This window comes from Gossypium hirsutum, chromosome A11 (assembly GCF_007990345.1).
Source record: "Gossypium hirsutum isolate 1008001.06 chromosome A11, Gossypium_hirsutum_v2.1, whole genome shotgun sequence".
NCBI classification, from domain to species: Eukaryota; Viridiplantae; Streptophyta; class Magnoliopsida; order Malvales; family Malvaceae; genus Gossypium; species Gossypium hirsutum.
The window spans coordinates 1,672,944-1,696,986 of NC_053434.1; the positions used below are offsets into that span (position 1 = coordinate 1,672,944).

The following is a 24,043-nucleotide window of genomic DNA, read 5'->3' on the forward strand; positions in this document are numbered from 1 at the left end:
AATTGCAACGCACTCGTACTGCCCATAATCCAATGGTAATTCATGTCAAATATCGCTATTGACTTAGTGATTTGTACCTTTGAGGTATACTTGGAATCTTCATTAATTAGTCCATTTAATTGGTTCGAGAGTTAAAATTAATGATTTCATATAATTAACAAAAACCCATGTTTTCATTTAAATTATATTACGTAATTAATTTTTCGGAAAAAATATTATTTATTAAAATAATAAAGGAATTCATTTTTGTTTAAAAAAATATTTTTAAAGGAAATTTTTATTTTAACAGATTTTAATATGTCAATAATTATTTTCAACAGAGATCCATTATTCTTATATTATGTAAATAATTATTTTATTTCTTGATATTGCATTTAAGCAAAATCAACATAAAAAATATATTAATAGAAAAAGCCTAACATAATTAATGAGGCCTCGAGTGGACGGTGTTGGTGAGTGTGTCACTCCCAAAGGGACTACGAGAGACACGTCCACTAGGTTTGGACAATTAAAGCTCTCTTCGTTTTTACAGATATGTATGTATATATATTATTTTACATTAATTGTTACTAGAGATGAGTTGTAAACCTTGTGAATGAGGGGAAAAAATAAAAATAAGTTTGATTAATCCTGAGAAGAATTAAATTATATATTTTATATATAATTTAAATTTTATATATTTATAATTTTTAAAAGATTAAACTAAAATTTTATTATTTTTAAGGAAATCAAAGTGTAATTTTATTTTTTACTAAATTAAAATTTTATAAAACTTAAAGGGTCAATATCGTGGTTTTACATTTTAGAGGCCAAGCCCCTACTAGCCTCCTGCTCACCATTAATCGAATTGAAAATTAATTAATTTTTATTTAATAATATGATTCCTAATATATATATTAGATTACATTATATTCACAAGAGAAATGCAAAAAGATAAAAATTTAGTTTTCAATATGAAATGTAGAGGTTTGAATATAAGATGAAATTTAATCCAACTTAATTTTAAGTTTGAAAAAAATTGGTGGAACTTAAACCTATAAAATATAAATTAAAGAAGGCATTTTTCTTTAAAAAATTATACACAGTTTACTTAAATTTAGTGGATGATTCCCTTCATAAATTGTACACAGCTCTCGATAGAAGAAGAGAAAAAAATTCAACATAGAGATAATACAATGACATTATTGATGATTTGATTGGTGCCTCAATGGATAACACTATAAAAATTTCTTTTAAAAGAGTCGCTTTACTAGAGACAATCCAACATTACAAATATTTCTCTCAAAGAAATAATCTCCTCAACAAATCTCAAAATTTTAAAAAATTTAATTTTACACTTAAATCAAAATCTCATTAAATATTTAATAAACTTATAAACAGTGAGGAATTCAGGGTATGGCAAGGGCTTCAATTCCTTAAAATGAAAAATTTTAATTTAATTTTTTTAAAATTTAAAAATTATAATAATAAAATTACACTTTAATCTAAAAAATAATATTAATTTAATTTAATTTTAAAAAAATATAAATATTAAAATAGTAAAATTACTTAATTGTATACCTACGTTAACATAAATCTACGTGATATACCTACCACCCATTAAAACCTTGTGTCATTACCTTATTGATCTTTAAATTTACAAATAAAAATATACTATAAATTGTGAAATCCAAATTTCTTACAAGAAAAAAAGGTTCCATCCAATATAAAGAACATCATTGTATGCGCAAGGTATGGGGAAGAAAGCTTAAGCCAAATATTTGGCAAAAAAGGAAGAATTTGAAACAGTTAAAGTTCTTCATCCTCAACCACCAACTACTTTCTTTTTATTAAATTTTTTGGCCTGCAAATGATGTTTTAAAATGAAACAATGAACCCATTTATCCACACCTGTTACTCTGTTTGGTCGTTTGCTCCGTCTCTCTCACATTGTCTCTCACACGCTTCCATTTTCACTCAAAAGTGTACTTCTCTGTGTTTATAAGGTCAAGCCAATGTCGACCATGGCGGATTTTTTTTCAAAAAACACTTATTAGACTTACTACTAAATACCCCCCATATAAATATATGTTAATTTCCATCATTGTTGCCTTTCAGGTTAACAAACAAGACATTGTTCATCTTTCTGTTTTTTCTATTTTGTCTTTTTCTTTGTCTTTTTTTCTCCCATGGAGTTCTCTGTAATGTGTAAAACCAGACATGTTTTAACATTAGTAGGAAGCGCTCTGAACATAGTTCTTAGTTTCATCGTGTTTTGTTTCCTTGACATACTTGATTTTGTTCTATGTTTTGTTTACAAAGTCCTTGATTTCTGCATTGAATCTGAATGGAAGAACCCTAGTTCTGGTTCTTACTCGGCGGCAACCCTAGACGGTAGCGGTAAAATCATTGTTTCGGAACAAGGAGAAACCGAGTCCGAAGTTGTTTATCTCACTTCAACCAAGTTCCAGTTAGAAGAAATTTCGGACACACTTTATTCACGTCCTTCATTCGTAACAGAAGTCTCGAACCAGCTCAAAAAACTCACATTCGACACCATCACCATCACAAAATCAACGGAGAAGAAAAAACCAACAAGATCAACGATCACCATTAACTCCACCATTGTTAAACTGCTTCAAGGAAGAATGATAGGGCAGTATTTATACCCCATTACTCGTTGGTCCGATTGTGATTGTCAGTTCTGCAATTCATGGACTTATTCCACTAAACGTACCCTCTTTGTTAAATCCGACGGTCCAAAAGGTAGATATATCTGTTCCAGATTAACATATAATAAAAGATTAGCTTATATTAAATGTGATTAACGCTTTGTATTTTTGTGATATCAGATCAAGCGAAGGAAGATGTGGTGTTCATCCATGGCTTTGTTTCGTCATCAGCATTTTGGACTGAAACTTTGTTCCCAAAATTTTCAAGCAAAGCTAAATCGATTTACAGGTTATTGGCTGTTGATTTACTGGGTTTTGGGAGGAGTCCTAAGCCGAACGATTCGCTTTATACTTTGCGAGAACATGTCGACATGATCGAAAAATCGGTACTCGAAGGTTATGGTGTAAGATCTTTTCACATTGTGGCACATTCATTAGGCTGCATTTTGGCACTAGCTATTGCCGTTAAACACCCGGAATCGGTCAAGTCCCTCACGCTGTTAGCACCGGTAATTATAATTATATATATAATATATATCCTTTGTTTTTCATTTAAGAGCAAATTACACTCAAAGTCATTAAACTATTAATAAATTTATATTTTAGTCATTTGACTTTAAAAAGTTACAAAATGATCACTAAACTATTCGAAAATTTTCATTTAAGCCATTAAACATTAGTGACTTTAATGGAAACTTATATGAAAATTTTCTAGTAGTTCAATAACCATTTTTTAACTTTTTGAAGTTGAATTACCAAAACATAAAATTACTAATAGTTTAATGAACTCGGGTATGTAATTTACCCTTCATTATTTTTTTACCATTTGCAATTGTTTGAGAAAAATATGTTTGTGAAATTGTGCAATGGCAGCCATATTATCCAGTCCCGAAAGGTGAATCCGCGACGCAGTATGTCATGAGACGAGTGGCGCCGCGACGAGTGTGGCCACCAATGGCGTTTTGTGCTTCCGTTGGCAGTTGGTATCAATACATCGCTCGGACAATTTCGTTGGTCTTATGCAAGAATCATCGGTTGTGGGATTTTCTCATCAAAATAATTACTGGAAACAGGTAACAATAATTTCAATAAAAATACCATGGAGACTTGTACTAGTAGTCAGATTATATTTTATCGTCTTTACTCAAAAAATGGACAAATTAGTTCATGTATATTAGATCAAAGAGCAAATTGGTTTTTCTGTTAAAAACTAGTCCTTGCACCTCAACATGAGATACATGTGGCACGACATGTGTCGCTATCTGATTATTTTATCATCCATGCCAGTTTTTAATAATACAAATGGATGAAATTATTAACAAAAATGATCATTTTGCTCTTTAATCTAATATACAATGACTAGTTTACTTATTTTTTTAATTGAAAAAAAATAAAACAAAACAAAATCTAACTATTCGTATAAGAGTCTACATGATATTTTTACTCAATAATTTCCGTCATTTGAATTTCCGAACATCCCTTCATTAATAAATGATAAAACAACACAAATTAAAAAATATAATTTTTACGTTAATTTTTAAATTATTTATTAATTTATTAAATATAATCTCTTATAAAAAAATATGAATCAAATCATTCCCATCAATAAAATCTCGTCGAATTTGGGAAATTTTGTCCAACAAGTACCATTTAATCAATGATTTGCCTCTAACATTTTGTATAATGGTCACATTCAACATGTGATTTGAATTTATTATTTTTATCTTTTTTATTTTCCAATTAAAGCATCGACATTAAACTTTAAACCTTGAAAAAAATTAAAAACTCTATTTCTTAAAGCTTCAATTAAAAAAATGAAAAATTCGATGATAAACCCACAAATTTCCATCCAACCAACCTCATTTAACCTACCATAGCTGCCCTACACGTGGAGCAGTACTCACCATTACCTAAACTCTCACCGTCCAAATAAATTTAGGTAAGAAATTTGTCAATTTCAGCTTGTACTTCACTTTTGCCCCTTATATGCAAAAATCTTTCTAGTCCAGAAGTTCATTGCTTTTAATGGCAACTGCTCAAAATGGTCCCTTTTACGTTTATTTGCGCTTAGTATTTTATACATATTCGAGCTTAATCAAGTTCGAATTACATAAAATTCTTGAGTTCAACTTAAAATCTAATTGAATTCGATTAAAACTCAAATTTAAATTTATATGAAAATTAAATTAATCATATTTAATGTAAAAAATAATCACAAATTCAAATATTAATATATTTGAATTTAACTCAAACTCAACTCACAAACTTAAATTTAAGACTTTTTCAGTCCAACCTTCAAATTGAAGTCACAAGTTGACGGGGACAAACGTTTTAATGTAAGAAATTAATTTGGTTCATTTTCATTTATTAGGGTTTCTGCCGTCCCCTGTCTCTCTCTACACATGAAAATCATTAATTTATGCTACTGAGTCATCATCTACCCTTGTCTATTCACTTTTAATGCATTTTTTATAGGTATAATATTAAATTTAATTTTATATTATTTTATCAATTTAATCTTTATTTCTTTTTAGTTAAATTTAACTTTTAATTTTTTAAAAAGAGTCAAATTGATTTTTCTAAATAAAAATATTAACTGAAATTTTAAATTTTTAAATATGATAATTCATGCGTATTTCATAAATTTTTATGAATTTTATATATATTTTTAAGTTTTGAGTTTTTTTTATTTATATTTTTATAAAATTTAAAGAATAAGATTAAATTGACAAAAAAATAATCATTATGTCTTTTTCATTACGACTATTAATTAATTATTAATGTTGTTTTACCAGGATTAGGACTTTCTTGCTTGAAGGGTTCATCCGACACACCCATATAGCCTCATGGCATACACTTCACAACGTTATTTTCGGCACCTCTGGAAAGCTCGATCGGTATTTGGACGTCATCCGGGACAGGTTGAGCTGCGAAGTCACTGTGTTCCATGGCGAGGATGACGAAGTCATCCCGCTCGAATGTAGCTACAATGTTCAAAGACGAATCCCTCGTGCTCGAGTTAAGGTTGTCGAAAATAAAGATCACATCACTATCGTTGTTGGTCGACAAAAAGAATTCGCCAGGGAACTTGAGGAAATTTGGAAGAAATCGACAAAAAATTAATTAAAAACCTATCGAGACTTGTTTAAAATTATGGTTCAAAAGTTTTCGTTTCACATATAAATGATAAAGATTTGAATCTTCTTGTTTTAATCCTTTTTCTAATATTATGTTGATAAAAGAAATTTAACCCAAAAAAAGGGTTGAATTAACTGTGTTGGATCAAGTGGGGTTAAAGATGACATTAGATCCAAGAGATGTGAATTTATGTCTATATTTTAGGCCATGTGACATGCTTAAATTACTTGTAATCATATATATCAAATTGAATAAGAACAAATTTTCAAATTAAAAACCTGCCAATTGAGCAACTTCTTCTTCTTCTTCTTCTTTTTGTAAATAAATAGTTATATAATTTTACATGAATATTAAATTATTAAGAGTAAATTATATTATTAGTCATCCAACTATATTTTTTTTGTCATCCAATTATAAAAAAGTTATCACCCAACTATCTTGCAGTTTTTGGTGTTTCCATTTTTACGTCAATTAACTGTTGATAAAAAAGATAAAATTAAATAATTAAATAACTATTTTGTAACTTTTCATAGTTTGTGTGACAAAAAAAACATAATTAAATAAAATATATAATTTTTATATATTCAAAGAGGTGGACTTTTTCAGTATTTTTTTATACAATACCTAAGACTACCCATAGTCCCTCCCTAACCTTTAAATAGGAAGATAATACACTTCAACACACTCAAACCCACCTCTTCTTGCATTAGCAATAATACTAATACCAATCGAGTTAAAATTCAATTGAATTAACTAGTAATTGATTAAAAATTATTTATGTTTTAAATTAATGATATAGTATTTTACAATGAAAGGGTAGGATTACATCATTTTCTTTTCTCACAATAGCCATGTGAAAGATGAGGTAATGAGGCAATAAGTCAGTGCCATGTTAGGCTACTTACCTTCACTAGAATTTATATCATGAAAATCAATATTCAATAATTTTAAATTAGTTGGACCAACTTATTAATTATATAGATTTCAGAAAGAGATTTTAAAATTATATATAAATTTTAATTTATTATGTAATAAGATATAAACATTTAAACTTTAATTTTAATTTAATTTTTCACATGCACTAATACATATTATTATTTAGGTGGTAATACATTTATTGAATTATACAAAAAATTATATCCATCTAATGAAATAATGGTTGGATTTTTTTAACATTTATCTAGGTTGACATCTTTGCTAAGAATCATATATTAACATTTTGGATAAATTAGCATCAATGAATTATTTGAAAACTTTTATTTAAGTTACAAGCAGGTAAAATTGATGTTGTATGGCATTCTATATTCTTACTACCTACAATTGAAAGGTCGTAAAACAACTTCAAACATAATGAATTTGCGAACCAAGATCTAAACAGCTTTCTTCTCATATCTATGACATTGATCATCAAATAGACTTGAATTTAAGATATGTTTTCTACTTGTCGATGACTACTATTCCACCGTATCGATCGTCAAATATCCCTTGAAGCTTGCTAGCTGAACTTTTCTTTTTAGAAAAAAATTTAACAAGGACCTAAATAATTTTTTTTGAATAGTTTAGTAACTTAAATGAAAACTTTTGAATAGTTTAATAACCATTTTGTAACTTTTGGAAGTTGAGTGTTTAAAATGTAAACTTACTAATAGTTCAGTTGTATTGGGTGCAGTAGTAAAGCACGTCGAATCCTTAGAAAGAAAACTCGAGTTCAAACACTAAAAAAAAATATCGTTAAAAGAGACAAGCACAAGCCCTGAAATAATTAGTTTCATGGACCTTTAAAATTCCTTGATTCTATCCAAAAAAAAATAATCTAAAACTGGATAATTTCAAAGATCAACTTTGAAGAAGAGAAGTGTAGTTGGCAAATGAAGAGCTTAAATATCGGAACTCCTTAAATATCATCTTTTTAAGGATAACTGTATAAGCCGAGCTCTAACTCATTTTGCTGCAACACTACATGGTACAAGGTGGTTCAACATTCCACATAAAAGATCCACTGAAAGGGGAACTTTTATCATTCATTTGATCCCCAAATGGAATTCATAGCACCAATCAACCATCATCATCATCATACAAGTCCCTTAGGATACAATTTTCAGCCATTGATAGAACAGCTTACACTAGTTCGATATAATGAATCAGCTATGTTACATCGAAACTTAATCGTCATAATCGAATCGGTAATGATATATCAGAATTCGTGTATGATTTGCTTGCTATACTTCTGCATGATGCAAGTTCTTTGAAGTAACAGTTAATGGGCCAGTAGAAGACTCAACAGTTTTATGTGTACCTCTTTCTAAATGCTCGAGAAAATCCATCACTACGGGATCGGTCCATGGACCTCCTAACGGGGCGTCAGCACCTGCAACCCAACCTAAATGCCCACCTTTGGGTGTCACTATTAACAAGCAGTTCCGGTTTGCCTGAGACAACAAGCATACATTTTCATTAGAAATAGTGTTTAAGAACGAAGAGCATATGTCAACTTCGATATTGTTATCTGCAGGATTACATTCTTCAATATGAATACACAGCCATCTGTTTCATTTTCGAATGTAATATATAATGTCCCGTAGCAACGAGAGAGGGAATAACTCAATTCAAGCCTTGACCAACCGGATATGGTGAAAAGGGACACGATAAAATGGAGGTTTGTGTACATGTTTGGTCCATTCCATGAGAATGCTTAAATGATCAAGTTAGAAAACTGCTGAACAAATAGCTCGATAACGTACAGAGCTATCGACCTACCTCGATTTCTTCCCGAGGAATTGCCCTAACCGGTGAAATTGGATCATTTGCAGCCTGCAATACACATTTTTAAAACATAAGTCGAACGTTGTTATCGAAATTTCCCTTTCGAACATACCTTTCCGAACCGAACAAAAACACAAACTTATAGTTTAAAGACAAGCAACATGAACGGATGATTAAAGTAGAGGCATCGAATGTCTTGTGCCCTGAGTCGGAGTGTGTAATGTATGTCATAGAAATAACAACTTAATGGAGATGATATTGAACAATATATATCACCTGGATACAGAGCAATGGTACTTGAACATGTTTTATGGAATGAAAACAGCTCGCCTTATAATAGTACTCGTCCAATGACTTAAAACCGAAGGAAACTGCAAGCTAGCAAAGAGAGATATAAGCAAACCATGTTTCGTTAGACTCCCTAATCGCAGTTACGAGCATACCTCGTGTTAATCCTTCATCGAAGTCCCTAACTTGCCGTGCATTTAAGGCCAAGGGAATGTTATATTCACCCCCGATATCTTCGAATAGGAGAATATGCCTGTAGAACACCAATAGATTGAAGTGTAACTGTGGAAACCGGGATATCGAGTCGATAAAAGCGGAAACCAAACAAAAGCATGTTGTAGAGAAGTACCTCTTGAATATATTACGGATGGATCTAGCAAGCGCTTTGTCATAAACTCGGTTAAAGCCCTTGGTGAATTCCTCAAAAGCATAGACCAAATTGAATGGATTGCATAATGAGACAGCACCAGAAAGAGGGCATGCATGAGATTCCTGCAATCAAAGGAACAGATGAAGTAGAGAATTTTCATATTCTAAAACCGGTGTGAAAATCAGATTAAAAACAACAATTTAAAGCATAAATTAGTGTTAACTTCAACATGACAAGACAGAGGGTAAACTAACTGTAATCTGTCACCTATGTTGTTCCGATTTATTTGTTTTTCTTCAACTGCTTGTGTTTGACGCATTTTTAGATACGGGTATGGGAAATGATCTACTCCCAAAAGCATGGAAACAGTTGAACAATCATGTGTTGAGGGATTGGCTCTTTTGAGAGAAGTTTTCGAAGTGTTGTTTGTCGAGCAACCAATCAAATCCCAACAATCGAAGGTATTGTCTTTGTCTCCTGAATTTTACTAAGAGCCAACTTATAGTGAGCGGCTGCCTTGAAGGTCTGGTTCACAAAGACGGAAGTGCCTCAACCATACGTGGGCGTAGCCCAGGTGAACCATCTTACTCAACAAGTGAATTATATGCCATAGATCAGGGGTTCGAATTCCACTAGAGTGAGATGCTCACATCCCATTGGCGAGTAGCCACTTACATATGGTCAAGACACTCCCGGACCAAGCCTTTAGGGTAGCCGCTCATGGTATACTAACTCTTGGCAAAGTACAAGAGACAAAACTCTAGAATAAGGACAATATTTTCGATTGTTGGGAATTTGGTTGGCTGCACGGCGAATGACACTGTTAAGATTTTTTTTGAAGAAGCCAATTCCATCAACAATATCTAATACTCACACTCGAGTACGAACAACATATTTTACTCTGGTTGGATGGGTGGAGTTTCCAAATGAATGTTCAATCAAGAATCATTAAGACAATCCTCCCTAATCTGAAATCCAAGTAAGGAATCCATTTTGAAAGAATGAAATTCCAGTAAAAAAATCGTGAAATGCATACACTCGGACGAGCTAGAAGTGACCAACCGCAGCTACCTCAATAAAACACAAGATTAGAAATTTTGAACATAATTAGTGAACAATGCAAAAACTTTTCTACCGATCACATCAAATGTAACAATCTAAAGCAAAAAAAAAAAAAGAAGTTTCGTCACAAAGAGTATTTTAACATTTATATATGTGTCTGTTGGGGGGGGATTTATGTTGCTATCTTACATCACCAAGATACCGAACAAGAATGTTTGCACCAAGAGACCAAGCAGCAGCATACAAATTAGCTTCTGGGTATATACCACTAACATGTTCCACTACTTCACGCATGTCCCCAACAAACGAAGCTGAATAGAACTGCACGTATAAACATATATATGTAATTAAAAAAAAACCCCGAACTCCCAAATCTTTTTTACGAAGCAGCAGAAAAGAATCATTACTTGAGGAGTGGTGACTGGACTATTGCCACAGCCACGGCTATTGAAAACCACAACGCGCCACCCTTTACTTCTTGCCTTAGTTAACATATGTCTAGGATATGAATTCTCACTTCCTCCAGTCAAACCCGGCTGCAAAATGGAGAAAAAAAAATAAGTCAAAATAAAGCTTCCAAGTTTCTTGGATCACATGATTTGCTAGTATCATTTTTCGTGTTACCATTAAAATGAGGATCGGAGAATCAGGAGGGAGTTGGTATTGGTCGCCGGCGACCCAGTCGAGTGCGACGGTACCTCCATCTTGGGTACGGAGGCATTCACGGCGTAACCTGACGTCGGGAATGGAACGGAAAAAGGAAGCGAAGATGGTCTCGACGTGTGGGTTCCAAGCGATGAAGGGGAAGGGGTCATAGGGATGGCGGAGGGCGGAGTGGAGAGCTGGGAGGAAACGGTTGCGAGCTCCCCCTATGACCTCCAGTGATGGGTGGAGATCGGCGAACGGGATGGTAGTTGTGGTGGTGGGAGTGGCGACGTGGCAGGCAGTGACCCGGTGGTGATATGTGTGGCGGGAAATGGAGATAGGGAAGGTGGGGCCCGAAGAGAGTTTGGCCATGTGGGATGGATGTTGAAAACGAGGGGAGTGTGTATATTTAATCCACCAATGATGGGACCAGAACTAGACGCAGTCTGTTTTGCTATTGTCTGCGTTGCATATATATACACACGCGCCCCCACATTTAATATAATATAATGTTCTTTCTAGTTACGAAATCAAATAAAAAGATTATTATAGAATTATTTTATTATAGTTAAATTAATCATACCATCAATTTTTTTATTTAATTAGTTTAATTAAATAAATTATTAAAATTTAATAAAAAATTAATTTTAGAAATATTTATAGAGTAATTAATTTAATTCTCTTTCTAATCGATTATTAATACAAGCAACATGACCTATTATTTTAGTTCAATTTAAACAACATTAGCCTCATTTATTTTTTATAAATACATTATTACAAGATTATCACAATAATTTTATTTTAGCTTCTTTATTACAAGTCGATTTATTTTTATAATTTTATTTATTAATTAATATTTTTATTAAAAAATTGTAGAAAATAATTATGTGAATTTTGAAAAAAAAATCTTTTTCAACTCATCCAATGCTAAATTTTGTGTTGAAATATGTGGTTTTAGGAAAATTTCATCTCAATCTTTGAAATAACTAATAATATCATTATTACAATGAATTTTTTATGGTGTCGAAAAATGTAATTTTGAAATTCAATTTCATAAATTGAGTTAGTGAAAATATGAATAGAATAATTTACGAAGTTAGTGTGAAAATATATTAATGAATGATCGAGAAATTAAATTGAGAAAATAATTAATTATAATGCATAGAATAAATTGTAAAAGTATAATCGTTATTAAATGTTAATTTAGAAAATGCTTGAGTGCTTAATAAGTAATTAATATAGTAAATGATAGTTGATGGAAATAAAAGCCATCATCTTCTTTCTTTTGGTCGTCCAAGGGAAGAAGAAAGAAAGAAATTTTCTTTTTGCTTTGTTTACAATTTGGTCCAAAATCCCTAAGGTGAACATGTTTTTCTTTTGAAATTTTTATATTTTCGTGATCATCTAAGATTGATTAAGCTTACCATTGCCTTAGATTTTTCAATTGTAAAATGTTTATTAAATTGTCATTAATGGGTATTTGATGAAATTGAGCTTAATTTTGATGAGAATTTGAAGCATGAATTTTGAGCATGTTAAGACTAAGAAGGTAGTGAAAAGTGATGGAAGTGATTAGAAACTTAACTAAGCTTGATAGTTAATTTTGTGACGTTAGAGATTAAATTGAATAAATTGAAAATTGTTAAAAAAATTTATGTTATAGATTAGAAGTACAGGATCCCCAATGAAAGATTATGAAATTTGATTTTGATTCTATACTAAATATTGGAAAATATGAACTTTTCAGATATAAGAACTAAAACGAATAAAATATAAATTATGGTAAATTATGTGTTTTCATGTGATTGGGTGAGAAGTAATATCATTTCCATACTTGAATTATCATACATAACTAAAGACAAAGTCGGGCCGTCTCAAAAAGTTGAGAGCCGTAGATGAGTAGTTATTATGGTTTGTGCTTTCATGATTTGAAATCAATATACATATGTACGTATGTATGTATGCATGCCTTATTACAACTAGTTTGCTTAAGGTAAGAATCGTACTTATCTCATTATTTGGTATGTATATGATGATGTGAAAGGGTATGTATCAAATTGAGCTTGGTATGATTGGTTACATATGAAACTATGAATTGTGAATCATGTATATATGTTTAAAAACATTGGTTATCCTATGGTTTCGGGCAAAGTCGGGTATAGTTAGCATGCCGTAGGATTAGTGTACGGGATTATACTTCAGTTTATACCAATGAGGCACGGAGCGAATTTTATACTTCAGACATTTCGATAAGGTGCTAAGCACATTTATTACTTCGGTTTATACCGATTAGGCACGGAGCGCATATTGTAGTTTGGATGCACCGATGAGACACTAGGTGCCAAATATATTAGTGTGATAGTTGAATGATCTGTGTATCTATCTTGAGTTTGTGCTTGGTTAGTAGGGATCACGAAACATATATCATGCTATGTGACATTTGATATGAAATGCTAATATTGAACGATGTATCTTAAATATTAATGTTAAAGTATCAAAAGATGGCTTGTGAAAGATCGTATGAACCGGTTAAAACGAGCCCTGAAGGCCGATATGGATAAAAAATGAATTAGTGGATTCAAAGTAGGAATGAGAAAATGACTAGATTTATGATATGCTATGACATATATGTAATTGAGATGTGATGATAATGTCAAATGAAATAAGCTATGAGGCTATGCACATTAGACATGAAATGCAAATTGATTTAGTTGATAGTTGAATCACATATTGATTTTATAGATATATTGTTTCGACTATTGATTTAAATCATGATAGCACCACTAAAGTTTATCGCTCAATATACAGTTTGTTTATTTTCGTACGCAAGTATTGTAGATCTTGAAGCTTCGAAGTGATCGAAAGCATCCAAATTCCGCTTTCAACTCAAAAAGTTTGTATAGGTTTGTCATGTTATAACAAGTGGCATGAACTTAAGGTTTTGAGTTGCTTTTGGGTCCATTTTTTATATTTTGGTGCTAATGGTAGGAATGTTTATCTTTTGAATTTATATATGTTTATTTGATGGTATAGTAAAAGTTTGCTTAATCAAGTTGTGTGATGGTATGATTGAAATTAGAACATCACTTGTATGTTAAGTAAATGATTATGATGCTCGAATCTAGAATAAATAGGATCGTACTTGAGATCATGCATTTGACATGATGTGAATGATGATTTGGCATTTGAGTTAATGTTTAATTTGTGATGAGTTGTTTGGTCATTTAGACCATTTGGTATTAATGTTTGGCAGGTTTGAGCCATATGATGCAAAATGGAAAAAAATTGCCTTTATAGTCATGACATCTTGCTATTGGTGTTGCGACATTAAGTCTCTATTACCATAGTCGCGACTCTCTCCTATTGAGGTTGTAACATTGAGCCTCTTGTCTGTAAGGTCGCGATATTCCTTTGTTGAAGTCACGATGTCAACTTCTTGTCTTTAAGGTTGTGACTCACTTTAGTTGAAGTCACGACACCATGTTTTCTACCATCAAAGTCGCGATATTACTAATGTATTTTAAAATTTTTATGTTTTAGTCTTTCGTTTATTACTCGTGTTCGTAAGAGTTTTCGTAAGATTGTTTATAATCAGGTTTTGAATAAATATTGCGTTTTATTAAGTTTTGAAAATAAAATTATTTGTATGACTTGTCTATTAGATATTGAAATAAAATCTTAGTTACTTTGACAACAAATATGATATATCGCATTCTTAGATCGGGAGTGGAGGATTACAAACATAACTTTAAAAAATAATTATACTATAAAAATTATTTTTAAAAAATTATAACCTAATTAAACATGTTCAAATATAAATATTTTTTGTCTCGATTTTTTACTTTTTACTTTTACTAATTTTAAGCCATTTACTTTTAAACCGATTGAATCCCTTTTATTTAAATTGATATGCATCAAATATCTTATATAAGACTTACTCAATCTTCATACGCATCAAAAATCGTATTTACTTTTAATTATTCGTTAATTAAGGTCAATTACAAAATATTTCCACGTCATTTTATAAAAGAATTATTGTATTTATTCATAGAAAATCGTATTCAATCTTATTAGTTCAACTATTGCTTCCTCTATACTTCAAACAGGAAAACAAAAACTATTACATAATTGCAATAAATAAAGGAATAATAAATTTTTTGACCCTTAAACTTTACAAAAAAATATTATTTTAGCCATTTATTTAATTTTTTGTTTTTTTAATTTTTAAATTTATATTTTTTCAAAATTACCTAAAATATTTAAAAAGTTAACGCTTATTAATTTTATTGATGTGATATGTACCTAGATTATCATGTCATCTATTAATTAACTTTTAAAATTTTTAAAAATTAATTAAATATTAATGTATTATGTGATAATCTAAATATATCACGTCAATAAAGTTTAAAAAAATATTATTTTTTTTCATTTATTTTGAATGGTTTAACAGAAAAATAAAAGTTTAAACATAAAAAATAAAAAATAAAAAAATAATTTTTTTATAAAATTAGAGTGCGAAATAAAAGATTATACCTATAAGTAAAAAAAAAGAAACTGAAAACACCATAGGCCCCATTATCGCAATGCATCTTTCACAAATAAAACAGATCATAAAAAATAAAAATTACAGTACTAATCAAAATAAATCGTTTATTTTGTATCCAATCAGTAAATATATATAATTTTCAATCGTCACTTTTTTTGTCCTCCGAATACTTCTTCTTCTCCTCCTCTGTCATAAACCCCGTTGCCGGAAAAGATTTCCCAATCCCCATCGGAGTTTTAAAGTATATTTTGTCACCAGAACCGTCTTCCATACTCATCTCAGTGACCGGCACCCATAAGAAAACCTGTTTACTCTTAACACCAGTCATCTTCTTCATCTTGAACTTCTCAACGTACGCCGTGACCTCCGCCGAGTAACTCACCCGGCTGTTCGTCCCTTCAAAGAAATGCTCGTAAGGTGCCTTTTGTTTCATCCAAACGAACCCGGTTTCTCTAACCCGCCCGCATTCTTCCAGGTCTTTCAACGGAAGCACGCCTTTAGGGAACCCCAGTTCTTGTAGCAACTCAACGGAGTGACGGTAACAATCTTCTGCGCCGTAAACGATCTCCGCCCCAGCTCGCCGGTCGTCTTCCTTAGTGTTGTTATTGTTAGTAGCCATTTTTTTCTGATGCGTGAATATGTGATGTGTTTTTCTTTAAGGTTTATTTTTTGAGGGAATGGATTGGTTATGGTGATGTGAGTATGGATTGTTTATATATATATATGAGAAGCTATGGTGGAGAGACTTAGGTATAGAGTTGGCTGGAAGTTGAGCTGATTACTGGTTTTGTTTATGGAGTAGTTCAACTACCAGACGACTGCTATTTTAGGGTGTTTATGGAGAAACAAGCTTTTCATAATTTTTAGTTCATTATTTAATATTTAAATTTAAATTTAATATTCAATTTAATCCTTTAAACGCTACATAATTTAATTTGTGTATCAAAATAAATATCGAAACTAAATTAAAATATTAAATTAAATATCAAAATCAAACTAAAATATTTAACGATAAATTAACCCTAGTCTTTAAACATTTTATCTTTTCAAGCAAAGTTTCATTCATTTATTATATAAATTTTTAATAAATATATATTTTACATAAATTTTTATCCAGATTTTTATTTGTAGAAATAAATCTGATTTGGTGAATGTGGTTGATTTTTTTTTTCTTACAAATTGGGATTTTCTGAAAAAGGCAATGGATTTTACGTAGTGATGACGTTGATCTACTTTAGACAACTTGTTTCTGTTTTGCTTTTTGTTTTCTTAAAACTATAAAAAGAAAATGGTAGAAACGGGGGGAACTAAAAAGATTGAACATTAAGCAAATTAAGGAAAGATAATGTAACTTTAGCTCCTAAATTCGGTAAGTAGGTTTATATTGGTTACTAAATTTTTTTTTATCTGAACTTAAAAATTATAAATTATTTAAATCTATTCCGTTAATCACCATGAAAAAAAAGGGAATAGTATAACTTTGGCTCCTGAATTTGACAAATAAGTCTACAATAGCTTCTGAACTTAGTAAATAGATTCATTTTGGTACTTATATTTTTTTTTGTTCACTTTGGCACTTTAAATTGACAATTAGGTCAATTTTGATCTCTGAACTTGAAAATTGTAAAGGTTTAATTATGCGACACTTTGAGTTTGAAAAAAAATAGATAATGATGTCGTACAATCTCAGAGTATCATATTTAGCGTTTCAAAAATCGAACCGATGGTTGAACGAGTTAGACCACCAATTCTCGATTCAACCAGTTCGATCATCAAACTAATAGTTACATTATCCCCCTTTTTTTCATTGTCATTAACAAAATGGGTTAAATGAATAATGATTTTCAAATTTAGAGGTCAAGGTAGATAAAAAAAGTTCAGAGACCAAATGTGGACTTACTTACCAAGTTTACGGATCAAAAGTTACATTAAGGGATCAAAACAATAGATGTCGAGTAAAAAAAAAATTTGGAATATGATTTTATAACAATACCTCTACGCTCTAGATCGCGGTGATGAATGTCGTGGATGTTACACCATGTATTATTTGATTGGTGAACTACACCTAAGGTTCATAAATTATTAGCAAGTTTATATTTTGGTTATTCAACTTCAAAAAGTTATAAAATGATCATTGAACTATTCAAAAAATTTTAATTAAGTCACTGAATTATTTAGAAAATTTTATTTAAGTCAATGGGTTTTTGAGTCACTAGATCCAAGTTGATTTGATGGTCAATGTTGGAGATCAAAAAAAGAAAGTTGTTTAGATTTTAGTTTGTAGGTTCATTATGTTAAAAAATGCTTCATGAAAAACCAAATGGTAAAATAGAAAATGAATGAGAGTTTTTGATTAGTGTAGGTGGTGCGAATAAATTTTTTTTTTAACATTGTGATTTTAACAATCATGTCACTTAAACGAAAACTTTTAAATTGCTCAATGACTGATTTATATCTTTTTTTTAAATTAAGTAACCAAAAAAGTAAACTTACTAAAGTTTAGCAATACTGAGAGTAATTTACCCTAAGTTTAAATAAAATAATATTTAAATATTAAATACGAATTCTGACCAGGCCCGACCATCCAATTTAATAAATTTCCTATTCAAGGCCTAATTGGTATACCAGATCTATGACCCAATATTGGCAAAATTAGGAAACATGACCCGACCCTAATTTGCCCAACCATGAAATCTGAAATTTCAAAATTGCCATCTGCTTTTTTACGAACACTCACCTTCTCTTTCTCCCGTTCACACAGTCAAAAAATGGGAGACAAAAAAAGATATCATTATTATATTATAGTTACTGCGTTTTCATGAAAAAGAGAGCAAAAGCTTTCAATTGAATAATAATAGTAATAATAATTATATAATCAACCAAAAAAATCAAACAATAAAAATTGCAGAGAAAAAAAAGACCCAAGCGGTTCCTCCGTTTGGTGATGGTTAATGCTTTTATCCGCGTTACCGATAGGGAGAAGAAGAAGAAGCAAAAGGGAAGGCAAAATTCAAATCGAGATTTCAGCTTGGACTTAACCGTCGTTTTCCCGTACATCGCCATTTTCATGCTATTTTTCTCAACCGGCGACGGCATTGAAGGTTTACGGAAATGGATCTTATTCGCGGAAGCTAGCGGCGGCGGCGGCGGCGGCGGCGGCGGTGGCTTCTGGTCTTATTACTCTGTGGTTTCGCCTTCTGGCATAGCCATCGCCGTCACTGCCATGGCCGGAATCGCTCTCGCTGCTACCATCGTTTATTCTCGAAGGTAAGGAAAAATAAATGCTATGTTCTCGTAAATTATAGCTTTGTTATTGTTCCAATCGTGTTCGTGATTACGCGGCATAGGGAGCTTAGATTGATTTTTTTTAAAATAAATATTGTCAATTAGGAAATTTATTTAGATTTCGATATGCTTACGGAATAGATAAATAGAATTTCCGTTTGGTAAGCCGTTTATTGAGAATCCTATGGCGAAGTCACACATCTTCGTCGGCCATCGCCATCATCACCATCGACATCACGGTGTCGAATACTTATTCTTCATTGTCATCTCCATCGTCATTCTTCTTCCGACTGATCGTCGAATACTTATCCCCTTTAGTTTTCTTTCTTTTATATTTTTGGTTCTTAGATCTCCATCATAAAATAGTCGAATTAATATCATCATCGTCATGATTCATAGTTTCTTTTATAGGAGTTCGATTCCAATCTCATCTGCTCTTCCTCTCTCAAGAGGTTCTGAATGTGATTATTATTTTAAAGCTCTAACTCTTTATTTCTGTTGCTGTGCTTCTTTTCACTTTTCGGTTGCAGTGAAGGTCCCTTTCAGTTTCAGAATTGAATTGCTGAGTGAAATTCGAAATAGACATTAGAGTATAATGTTACAGTTTTGGTTCATATGTTAATGGCACTTCATCATAGCTGTTCATTAGGATATTTAGTTGTTGCGGTTGAATTGTGATTGTTGTTTGTTCTCATCTTTGTTTCCAACAGTTACACACCCTGTTAGTGATTGCAATTACTCTTGCACTCATTTCTATTTGCAGAAGTAGTTGAGATTTTTCCCTTACTTGTCTTCAGTCTTCTACGTAAATTATCTTCTTTGTATCTACACAGCTATTAGCATTGCTCTGTTGGGTGTTTCACAAATTTTGTTTTATGTGATGCATTTCATTTCTTTTAAGTGTATAGACATACAGAGTGTATTTCATAGATCGAGCGCTAACAAAAAATTACACCTGTTATTTTATGAATTTATCCAAAATGCTAATAATTGCTATTCATATTTATTGCATCAGTAATTTTGTTTCTTTCTGTAGGGGTAGCCTGAAATCACCCTGGGCCCTTAGAAAAAGAAAATATGCCCTTCAACCTAAACAATGGAAAAGTTTATTCACACCGGATGGGAAACTCGGTGATGGTGGTGTCAAGTTTCTGAAGAAAGTTCGAAGTGGAGTATGTTATTAATCTTGTTTCAGGCTTATTTGTCTTCTCTTTCATCTGGTTTAGTCTGTTTTAGGGATATGTTATTGCTGTTTGAGGTATCATTCTTTTCATTTTGAATGCAGGGTGTTGATCCAAGTATTAGAGCAGAGGTATGGCCATACCTCCTTGGAGTGTAAGATTCATATACTTTTACTCTTTATATACCACTTTATACTTTGACTCAAATAGACCTTTCTGCTTCTTGTAACTCTTAAACCTCAAGGTTAGATTGTTCCTTTCCAATTACTGGCTAGTGTCCTAATTCTTTTTTTTCTAATGAATCATTGTATGATCTTTCTATCATATCTTGGTGCTTTACGGACTTTTCATTGTCTCAATGATTCTTCTCTAGATAGATGTTTAAACAAATTTTATCTTGTTAGTTGTTAGTCACTTTGGAAGTAAGAGAAGGGAAAATGGAGTGTTTAGTGCATTTCTTTGATTTGTCTGCGCCAAGGATCTATTTTAGGCTTGTTTCCTTGCTGCTTTAGTTTTTTATTCATTTGTAGTTATTTGTCATATTAACCACGTATAGGTCATAAATGACCTGTTACACCAACTAACTGTGATGTCTGCATGCTTAACAGATATGACCTCAACAGTTCAAAGGACGAAAGAGACTCCATTAGAAGACAGAAAAGGTATCATGATTTTCATTGATGTGCTTCCTCATCAGACTAGTTCATCAGCAATTCTTTGTTTCTGTTACCTTCTTCCCTGTTTTTGTTCTTTCTAGCTTTTATTTTTCCTTCTTTTTTTGGAGGGATTTTATTTGGCTACTTCTTTCTGATGCAGAAAAGAGTTTGAAAGATTGCGGAAACGGTGCCGCCAAATTCTTAAACGTATTGAGAATAGCTCTACGGTTAAGGAAACTGCTGGAAACGACTGCAATGAAGACAGTGAGGATTTAAGTCAAGTTGTTGATTCTTCAGGCTTAGAGGATGTGGTTAGTGGTCGAACGTCAACTGAGGGAGAAAGTCCCATGGTTGATGATTCTGAGAATAGCTCTAAGGTTAAGGAAACTGCTGGAAACAACTGCAATGAAGACAGTGAGGATTTAAGTCAAGTTGTTGATTCTTCAGGCTTAGAGGATGTGGTTAGTGGTAGAAGGTCAACTGTGGGAGAAAGTCCCATGGTTGATGATTCTGAGAATAGCTCTAAGGTTAAGGAAACTGCTGGAAACAACTGCAATGAAGACAGTGAGGATTTAAGTCAAGTTGTTGATTCTTCAGGCTTAGAGGATGTGGTTAGTGATAGAAGGTCAACTGAGGGAGAAAGTCCCATGGTTGATTATTCTGATCGCCCTCCGCGTGACCAAAATCATCAGACCCTTGTATCTTCTGACTCAGATTCGGAGGGAGATATTGATAAGAGTGAAATTAATTGTGAAGACGATTCTCCTGGTGAGACAGAATCCTCTGATTCCAATAATTCTGATGAAGATGAAAATATACCCCTCTTTGCCTCAGAAATAACAGAGGAAAATAATATTGATAAAGATGATAATTCCTCTGCCTTCCGTATAAAAAAAAAGTCAAAATCCTATGCGGATGAAGATTTTGCCACATGGCAGAGAATCATCCGTGTTGATGCTGTGAGGGCAAATGATGAATGGATTGCTTACTCTTCAACTCAGGCTTCGGTATCTGAAATGAAAGCATACCAGTTAGCTGAGAGTGTTGGCTTGAAGGAATATGATCACCTAGAGCCCTGCAGGATTTATCATGCTGCTCGTCTTGTTGCTATACTTGAGGCCTATACCCTTTATGATCCCGAGATAGGTTATTGCCAAGGAATGAGCGATCTGCTCTCTCCCATCATTTCAGTGGTAGAGGATGATTCTGAAGCCTTCTGGTGCTTTGCAGGTTTCATGAAAAAGGCTCGTCACAATTTCCGGCTTGATGAAGTGGGCATTAGAAGACAGTTAAACATCGTGTCCAAGATTATCAAGTGTAAGGATAGTCATTTATACAGGCACCTGGAGGAGCTTCAAGCTGAAGATTGCTTCTTTGTGTATAGAATGGTTGTAGTTCTTTTCAGGAGGGAGTTAAGCTTCGAGCAGACTCTTTGCCTCTGGGAAGTGGTCTGGGCAGACCAGGCAGCAATTCGTGCTGGTATTACAAAGACCAGTTGGGGGAGGATGAGACTTAGAGCTCCACCTACTGATGATCTTTTGCTTTATGCAATTGCAGCTTGTGTTTTGCAAAGGAGGAAGCTAATCATAGAGATGTATAGCAGCATGGATGAGATAATGAGAGAATGCCATAGTATGGCTGGACGACTGGATGTCTGGAAGCTTCTCGATGATGCCCATGGCTTGGTGGTCAACCTGCATGACAAGATTTAGTATTATGCTCTGCCTTTTCCTTCTCATGTCAATCAATTTCCTTCACTAATTCTTTTTCAAATTTTCCTCGACTCTCACAATATTTAGGGACCCGAGGTACTTTACATTTCTGCTTGAAACAAGCGACTGATATAGCCAAACTCCATGTAACAAGTAAGTTATGAGATTATATTTACTATATGATGTATTGCCCATGCTCGAGCTTCATCGTAGAGTGACGGTGGCAACGCTGAAAAATCAGCAGTTTAGAATGTTTAAGTTTGCTTTAATTATGGAATTACAGAACCTTGCACCTTTACTTTTCTCCTTTTGCTGCTGTTCTTTGCCATTGCTGTTTTAGTTTCTGTTTGAGTTTGTGATTTTTTAATTCAGTATATAGCTGTATAAGTGTGTGTGTATATATATATATATCTGAATAAACATCCTGCAAGGCCTGTAACCATGCCTTTTGCCGCTAGGCGCAAATAGTGCCACTTCCGTAGTTACAGTCCATGTTGATGTCGATAAGACAAGCCCCCCATATGCATTGCATAATGGCAGAAAATGGAAGCAACAATTCAACAACAGCCAAATAGTACCATTTGAGCTTAAGGGAACATGATGGGGGAATCACAATAATTGATTTGCATAGCTAATGTTTACATATCCACCAATGCCTAATCGTCTATCCACATGGGGGATTGTTTCTCTTATGAAAAACTTGCTTTTGTTTTGAGATCCTTAGCTGTCTTCTACTGGTCAGTAGATGACTTGGAGCATTTAAACTGGATTAGACCGGCCATGGTACTGATCTGGAGAATGGCATTGAATTGGATAAATCAGGAATTTGTGCAGACTAGTTAAACCGGCAATTTAACAGTTTGTTTTTAAGTTTTTTATTATTATATTTTTAATCGAATCAGTAGCTTAACCAATTTAAACACTGGTCTGATTCTAAAATTATTAATGAAACATTGTCTTTTCCCATGAAAGCCATGAGAATGTCTTATTTACCTGTTTTTCAGTTTTTGTTCCTCGCTTTGCCATGCATTGATGGATAATTAGATATTAAGGTGGGATTTAGAGCGTATGTGTCTTGGTTACCTGTTTTTCGGTTTTTTTCCTCGCTTTGCCATGCATGGATGGATAATTAGATATTAATGTGGATTTAGAGTGTGTTTAGTAGAGAAAAAAGCATAAAAAATTGTATTATTAATAAAAATAAATTACTCTATTAATAAATTTTAGGTGTAGTGATACGATAAGCTGCACTGAATAATAAAATAAACACTAAAAAAAAAGAAGCAAATTACTATAAGAAAAGGAACAAATATATGATTTTTTTCCCTCTTCCTATCCATTCAATCAAAGTAGTGGAGCAAGATTTAAATCCACTATAACTTATCCACAACAAATCAACCAAAAAATAGAAATGGGGTTTGTTCACGTGATTCTTCCTAAACTTGCAATGCTTTAGTCCACTTTTAGGTTTTAGTCACCCTTCCTTATTATTTTGGTATTTGAAAACCTTATGATAAAGTGAAAATAATAAACACTTCCATATATAGATTAGAGATAGATATTAAAATTATATATAGATTTAGATTCAATGTATATTTTCATACATAAACTTTGGTTTTTTTCAATTTCATATAAGAAAATTTGATCTAATTCAATTTTCACTAATCACTAACAATATTATCGAATTAGTACAATTTTAAATAGATATGCATATACAAATAATTATTTTAATTTTAGATTGATATA

General features: G+C 32.2%; 4 protein-coding genes across 4 annotated transcripts; 2 read left to right on the forward strand and 2 right to left on the reverse strand.

Moving 5' to 3' along the window:
- The first annotated feature begins 1,682 nt into the window (after nt 1-1,682).
- Nucleotides 1,683-5,953, forward strand: LOC107922710 (probable lysophospholipase BODYGUARD 1). Its single transcript, XM_016852846.2, has 4 exons — nt 1,683-2,745; nt 2,832-3,160; nt 3,525-3,724; nt 5,447-5,953. Exons 1-4 carry the CDS (start codon nt 2,169-2,171, stop codon nt 5,772-5,774), a joined length of 1,434 nt encoding a protein of 477 aa, XP_016708335.1. The 5' UTR covers nt 1,683-2,168; the 3' UTR covers nt 5,775-5,953.
- Nucleotides 5,954-7,789: 1,836 nt separating this feature from the next.
- Nucleotides 7,790-11,380, reverse strand: LOC107922995 (embryogenesis-associated protein EMB8). Its single transcript, XM_016853195.2, has 8 exons — nt 10,897-11,380; nt 10,680-10,808; nt 10,462-10,593; nt 9,190-9,332; nt 8,996-9,093; nt 8,829-8,923; nt 8,547-8,600; nt 7,790-8,218 (listed from the first exon to the last, which is right to left on the reverse strand). Exons 1-8 carry the CDS (start codon nt 11,287-11,289, stop codon nt 8,009-8,011), a joined length of 1,254 nt encoding a protein of 417 aa, XP_016708684.1. The 5' UTR covers nt 11,290-11,380; the 3' UTR covers nt 7,790-8,008.
- A 4,112-nt stretch (nt 11,381-15,492) lies between these two features.
- Nucleotides 15,493-16,314, reverse strand: LOC107924065 (uncharacterized). Its single transcript, XM_016854336.2, has one exon. The coding sequence runs from the start codon at nt 16,080-16,082 to the stop codon at nt 15,603-15,605; it is 480 nt and encodes a 159-aa protein (XP_016709825.1). The 5' UTR covers nt 16,083-16,314; the 3' UTR covers nt 15,493-15,602.
- Nucleotides 16,315-18,218: 1,904 nt separating this feature from the next.
- LOC107924064 (rab GTPase-activating protein 22) lies at nt 18,219-22,595 on the forward strand. The gene is made up of 5 exons (XM_016854334.2): nt 18,219-18,730; nt 19,785-19,920; nt 20,034-20,083; nt 20,538-20,591; nt 20,746-22,595. The coding sequence occupies exons 1-5, from the start codon at nt 18,408-18,410 to the stop codon at nt 22,295-22,297; spliced, it is 2,115 nt and encodes a 704-aa protein (XP_016709823.2). The 5' UTR covers nt 18,219-18,407; the 3' UTR covers nt 22,298-22,595.
- Nucleotides 22,596-24,043: the final 1,448 nt, after the last annotated feature.

Coding starts and splice junctions, on each gene's coding strand:
- LOC107922995 (XM_016853195.2), bottom strand. CDS start 11,289: ATGGCCAAACTCTCTTCGGGCCCCACCTTCCCTATCTCCATTTCCCGC. Junction 9,094..9,189: donor ATCCGTAATATATTCAAGAG/GTACTTCTCTAC, acceptor GGTGTTCTACAG/GCATATTCTCCTATTCGAAG. Junction 8,924..8,995: donor CGATGAAGGATTAACACGAG/GTATGCTCGTAA, acceptor GCTAGCTTGCAG/TTTCCTTCGGTTTTAAGTCA.
- LOC107924065 (XM_016854336.2), bottom strand. CDS start 16,082: ATGGCTACTAACAATAACAACACTAAGGAAGACGACCGGCGAGCTGGG.
- LOC107924064 (XM_016854334.2), top strand. CDS start 18,408: ATGGTTAATGCTTTTATCCGCGTTACCGATAGGGAGAAGAAGAAGAAG. Junction 18,731..19,784: donor ACCATCGTTTATTCTCGAAG/GTAAGGAAAAAT, acceptor TTCTTTCTGTAG/GGGTAGCCTGAAATCACCCT. Junction 19,921..20,033: donor TGAAGAAAGTTCGAAGTGGA/GTATGTTATTAA, acceptor TTTTGAATGCAG/GGTGTTGATCCAAGTATTAG.
- LOC107922710 (XM_016852846.2), top strand. CDS start 2,169: ATGGAGTTCTCTGTAATGTGTAAAACCAGACATGTTTTAACATTAGTA. Junction 2,746..2,831: donor TAAATCCGACGGTCCAAAAG/GTAGATATATCT, acceptor TTGTGATATCAG/ATCAAGCGAAGGAAGATGTG. Junction 3,161..3,524: donor CCCTCACGCTGTTAGCACCG/GTAATTATAATT, acceptor GTGCAATGGCAG/CCATATTATCCAGTCCCGAA.